The sequence below is a fragment of the Patiria miniata genome, unplaced genomic scaffold, assembly GCF_015706575.1.
Source record: "Patiria miniata isolate m_02_andy unplaced genomic scaffold, ASM1570657v1 HiC_scaffold_7, whole genome shotgun sequence".
Taxonomy (NCBI): Eukaryota; Metazoa; Echinodermata; class Asteroidea; order Valvatida; family Asterinidae; genus Patiria; species Patiria miniata.
In genome coordinates, this window is record NW_024037074.1 from 37672564 (window position 1) to 37678909 (window position 6346).

The 6346-nt window shown below is 44.6% G+C and overlaps 1 protein-coding gene across 1 annotated transcript; it reads right to left on the reverse strand.

Annotated features, from left to right (window-relative positions):
- Nucleotides 1-2900: 2900 nt before the first annotated feature.
- On the reverse strand, nt 2901-3896 carry LOC119745158 (alpha-1A adrenergic receptor-like). Its single transcript, XM_038221383.1, has one exon. It carries the CDS (start codon nt 3894-3896, stop codon nt 2901-2903), a length of 996 nt encoding a protein of 331 aa, XP_038077311.1.
- Between the last annotated feature and the right edge of the window lie 2450 nt (nt 3897-6346).

Genomic DNA, 6346 nt, shown 5'->3' on the forward strand with positions numbered 1-6346 from the left:
TCAGACTTTCAAAGCTTCTGATCAATAAACCTTCGGACTATTGAACCTTCGGCACAATAAACCTTCGGACTATTGAACCTTCGGACTATCGAGCGGACTTCATTCATATTGGGTTTATAAACTACGATTGGTATCGGACGGTTAAATATTAATGACGATTCTCGGCTCGGAGCGCTATATTAAGCCCGCCCTCTGTTGGCAAATGTTATTTCGTTAATTCCGAAGTCCAACCTCCCACAATTAAAAAAAGCTACATGCTGCCATCATTCCCACACACAGGTGCACAAACCGGCACTATTTCCACAGACACCATGTTGACACCAGGATTATCCTTTCCCCGAACGTTTCGGCTTAATGAAGTTCGATCACGTACGAGCCAACACAATCTGTTCTTAGTTCAGCGTAATTAAAGTCATGCTTGCATAAAGGTCGTCAACTATCAAGTAGGCCTATGATTACAATATTCAGAAAAAGGATAAAAATTGGTCAAGTTTTGAACTAATGGCTGAAACTAGTTCGATGAATTTATGTTTCTTAATTCGATGGACCTCAACTCAGTCAGGCCCACCTACTAAGTGAGACACGGGACGCGTGGTTTGTCTCGATGCACTTTAGCCTAACCATGGAGCTATTATAGTTCCATGGCCTAACCTACTATATTTTAGACATAGTGTAGGCCTATTGACATTTTCTCACTGGCCAAAAATGCTCACATTTTCTGCAAATGCAACCCTCGTCTTACCCGTTTACACTTCAGAAAAATTTAAAGATCTGCAACATCCTTGAGTGCCAGTTGGCGTATCTAGGTTTGAGGGTCCAAGGGGGTGGGGATAAACGGATTTTCTTTTTAATCTGAAAAGGTGGCCCCCTTTTTGTTTTGTAAAACTGGTTGAAAGCGGAGAAAAATGATACAAATAATGGTTGTGACATTGAGCTTTCTTTTCCTACAAAAATGTATATAGGGGGAAAACAATGCCTTGGACACTGCTTAATCTTATCCGTAATACATGTAAAAATAAACGCGCTGAATTTACCTTGGACCAATTTTGTCCAGTAGCCACCCATACAAGAGCTATAGTAAAACTCGATTGGGGTACACGCCGCGCCTACATATAAAAGAGAGGAGGAAACCAAAATAAAAGGGGCTCTATCCTATTCTCTCGGCAAATCCTGTTCCCATGAAAAAAAACAATCTATAGACACGTTTGTTTAGCATGTATAATATTTCACATGGGCAGATATCGGATAGTGGGCAAAAACAAAACAAGGGGGTAAACGGTGCAGTCGGCACACACGACCGAAACGATGTCTCACAGTTTTGTACCAGCAGAAAATTGTCGCATTTTGTTCATATTGATGCTCGAAACGAGCGCATTGAGAGTCAAAGTGCATTTTGCATGATCAAGAAAACTTTATTTATCGCCTCTGAAGTCTCACTATTTTACAAACGTAGGGCCTAGCAATAAACAACTACGGCTATAGTTCGTTCGTTCGTAAGAAATCCATCTTTACATCTCGGCTGAATAAGGAGGTCAGACTTCAGTCAACTGATGGTGTCTTCATCTGACTCCAGGAGTCCAGGGCATGGGCGTCGCCAGATTTTATCTTTATAATGTCTTGCTATAAAAATAATTTACAAACTTCTAGAGGGGGGCAAAGCACATTTTCCCCAACAAATCCCTATATTTTCCAACATTTTCCCGATAGATCATCATTTTTTCGAGGGTGGGCAGGGACAGTTGCCCCCCCCCCCCCCCCAACCCATTAAATTAACAACAATATGACTTCGCGCCTCTTTTACTTTCTTTTTTGTCCTTTCTTTTTTTTCTCTCTCTCTCTTTCTCTCTATCTTTTTTGGTGCTTGTCGGGGGGGGGGGGGCTTTCCCCCTCCCTCGCGACGCCCATGGTCAAGGGACGCCGTGTGGAGATTTGTAGTTGGGGCAGGTATCAATGATGTGCTCTATGGTGTGGATCTCGACACACACACAGTTGGGCGATGACTCTGCTCCAATTGTGTGCAGGAATTGTACGTCCAACTCCGCGTCTGATTCTATTCAGGTTGACCCAGGCCTTTCTTGGGAGGTCACAGCCACTTGGTTTTGAAGAGGGCTCTGTAATGAACTTCTTCAGATTGGTGGTAGACGAATTCCACTGTTATTACCAGCATTCTGCTATCCAGGTGGGGGAGGCTCGAGGGGCCTCTATAGCGGCAGCTCAGCGGCTTGCGTTGGCTATAAAGTTATACTTAAAGAAAAATGCCGTCATCTGAAACACTGAAACATTCCCAACAACGTCGCTTTACTGAGCGACTATACTGAATATTTGAGAGTTACGTGCATATAGAGCGCCCTCATTGAGGACATGCCTGTGTTCCTCTGTGATACCCATGTTTAGACACTTTGCACTGTTGCAGTTATTGAATTTAGGTGGGGAAAAGACGACTACGGTGAGGGCGCTGTGTGCAAGGGGTATATGCAGTTTCACAAAAAGGGGTGAATGGATAGTGGATATATGATTGTGCATTCGTATTGGCAAAAAGGATCGACTGATGATCGAAACATTTTCGGGTTTAGACTTTCATTACCAGGTGAATTTGCACTCAAATGGAAACATTAATGAATAATTTAATTTCGTGCTTGGCACTGGCAATTACAACATTGTCCAAGACATTTTGGTGTACAGTCCAAAGCTATGTTGAGATTGACTTCTGACGAATACTAAAATTTGGAAAAAAGAGCCAATTGCAGTGGCACCTAATTTTTACTTTGCTTTCCGGTACATAATCTCCATGTCTTCTAGATCTATTCCACTTGAGAAATTCAAATCCATCCATCAAAACATGTTCCTAATGCAAACCCATCTGAGTGCAATGCAGCTCATGTCCGAAGCCTGAAACTTTGTCATACGTCTACGCTGTGTAGGTTTTTGTTTTCGCACCTACAGGAACAACATCCAAGAGTTTGGTTGGCTGTACGCTTCAAGGACCTATTGCTGTACAGGTGAGCAATAGGTAACGCACAGGAAACGAACAGAAACGCAATATTTCCAGGCAGCACCAGGTAGTTTGGTATCGGGTACAGACAGGCTAGATCTGGAATCAGGTCCATGGCCAGGAAAAACAAAGCGAAGAAACTGAGCAAGACCCAGCGGGCGATATTGAGCTTCAGCCGGCGAAATATCAAGACAGCGGCCCGGCTGAGGGTCGGGTCCGCACGGACGGTGTGTGGGGACGGCATGTCGGCGATAATACGACGCAAGTGTCGCCTCGCTATGAGGAGGAGGGAGCAGTGTAAGGCGTAGCCGATTACTGCAGGGATCAGCTTCACCAGGAGGTAGGCGCAGAAGTATACGGAGCGGGCGATGTCGTCCTTGAAGTGAGGCACACAGGCGTGCCAAGAAGACATGTACAGACCGCGCCAATCCGATAAGATGCCACAGAAGATCACAGCGAGAAGACCGATGGGTGCCATACCGGCGATGATGACTCGAGTCCGGCTAAAAGTTACCAAAACAGGATACCGAAGGGGATGCGCCAAATAGACGTACCTTTCGATCGAAAAGATGAACATGATGACCGAGAGAACTGACAGTATGGCCGCTAAGAGCAAACCCTGTACCGTGCAAATGCCATTACCAAGGATCCACTCCCCACCCGTGATTGAACTCAGTGCAGCCGTGGGGCCCAGGCACAGGGTCAGCCCCATGACAATGGTGCTAACACTCGCTACGTAGGCCTGGGTGATATCATTCCTCACGGGAGAGCGGTGAACGACTAGCAGCGAGAAAATGTTCGCAACCAGAGACAGCGGCGTTGCGACGCACCAAGACACCGCTGAAATGAAGTTGTACAGTGCATCTACTTCTTCAGCAGCTCCCCCTGTAACATTCGTCTCCATCCGAGCTAGTAAATTCTCCACATCTCAAGCGATTACGGGAAGCCGAACCTCATTGAGGACCTCTCCTCGACAAGAACTGACTGCGACTCTTCAGACATCTTCTACATCACGTTGGTTCAATTGCTATAAAACAAACCGTCATCATTCCTTTACTGTGTACCTACTGATCAATCATTTACAGATTACTCTCTCGCTTGAGGTAACACAAGCTCTCCGAGACAATCGATCACTTTAACTTTTTTTTAACAAAGCAAAAACTGATGAAGCTCGAGATATTTTGTTCTAAGTATAAAATGCGACGCTCCAGGAAGTGACACTTTGTGTCGGACGGATGGCCAGATTTTCCCGAAAGCAAAGAATCTGTACAAATAGTGAGTTTCGTCGTGAGCACGCACATCAAATTCGGTTTAATATGACAGCATTAATGGTTTTCTATTTATAATTGACCGTAATGGACGAGGAATTAACAGACTGACTTTGCAGGACAAGTGCACTGGACTACTCCACTGAAACACGTTTCAGGAGACACATCTAATAAGGCCAACACAAAATCAAGGATTGAGTTAAAATCTTAATTTTCACTTTTAAACCCCTTTTCTTTCATCAGCTGTGAAAGGCAAGATGCGAAAATTCACATGAATACGAATAAACATCATCGAAAATGTGTACACCCATGCTTTGAAGCCAATGTATCAGCACATTAAAGTTAAAGGAACATTGTGGGAATAAATTATACATTAGTTAATAATTTAATATGCTTCAAAATGATATATAGTTCATTTTGTGGCAGTTGGACCATTTTAATATTTTGGCATGTATGTATATTAATCAGTGGAATGCAATTCTGAAGAAAACGGAATTCCGACAACTTAAAAGCTTTCCAAAGAGCTGTCGACGGACTACGATAGGTTAGAAATCAATTACATTTTCGCATTATGAGCTCCCGAATGACTGTAGGGCCTACGTCAATTTAATACCTTTTCAAACCATATAGTAAAGGTTGTTAATTTCCCCTTCAGACAAGAGATAGGGGGCAACTTTCAAAATTGAGTGCAAACTGCAAAGTGACCAAAGTTGTCTCACATGCAAGCAAGTATGCGTTAAAGACTGGATACAGAAATTGGCTGATAGTATAGACAAGGATCTTGTCCCAGCAGAATTGTGGTGTGACATAAACAATCACGCATAAGGTCACAAGAAACTACGGTGGCCCACAACTGTCACGGCAAGCGCAAAAGCGCCACGGCAAGCGCAAAAGCGCCGCGGCAAGCGCAACAGCGCCACGGCAAGCGCAAAAGCGCCACGGCAAAAGAAAAAGCGCCGCGGCAAAACAAAAAGCGCCGCGGCAAAAGAAAAAGCGCCACGGCAAAACAAAAAGCGCCGCGGCAAAAGAAAAAGCGCCACGGCAAAACAAAAAGCGCCGCGGCAAGCGCAAAAGCGCCACGGCAAGCGCAAAAGCGCCACGGCAAAAGCGCCACGGCGAAAGCAAAAGCGCCACGGGTTTATTGGGGAGGGGCGTAATCATACATGCCGCTACTACATCAAAAAATAAAATGGGAAGGAGAATGGCCGCCACCAGGAATTCTTATTAAGCACAGAATTTAATTCTTTGAGAAGTGATTTTATGGCTGAGAAAATCATGGGCAAGGAAAACCGGTCAGTGAAGCAACGTTCAGGGACTGATAAATCGTCGATATTAATTTGTTGTAGGATGATTCCAAGATTATTCCAAGAGAGTTCCTGCCGTGAATCAGAGTTTATAAAGGAGAGGGAAAGTAGGACTCGCTATATCAGCACCATCAGGGCCGTTCCTCATTTCTTTACATTTCGTGGGATGCAAACAATTACGAGGACGGGAGGCTCTGTGAGCTGATGCATTTTTGAAGACATTTTTTTCCCCTTCCGACTAGCAAGCAGAGAAGAGTTCCGTTAATTTGAGCCTTTTTTCACAGGTGTGTATACCAGTGTAGGCACGCAAGTGAGCTGCCCAGAGTGTATGAGTTAAGTTTTTTTTTCTTTTTCAGTATATCATACACATCTAGGAAGTCGATTAAGGCTCTCCTGCAGGGCTGCGGCAGTGGGTAAGGCTTGTCAACACGTAACTCGCCCGCGGGCCATTAGGTTAGAAATTCCCAGAGAGCGGGAATTTCAAAACTCTTCCCTGAACGTTGCTTGCACTGACCGGTTTTCCTTGCTATTTTCTCAGCCATAAAATCACTTCTCAATTCATGGTGGCGGCCATACTCCTTTCCATTTAATTTTAGATGTAGTGGCGGCATGTATGATTACGCCCCTTCCTTGCCCCCCTCGCTACGCCCATGGGTGAACTAAGTCTCAAATTAACGGAACTCTTCTCTGCATGCTAGTCGGAAGGAAAAAAACTCTTCAAAAAAATGCATCAGCTCACAGAGCCTCCCGTCCTCCCTAATTGTTTGCATCCCACGAAATGT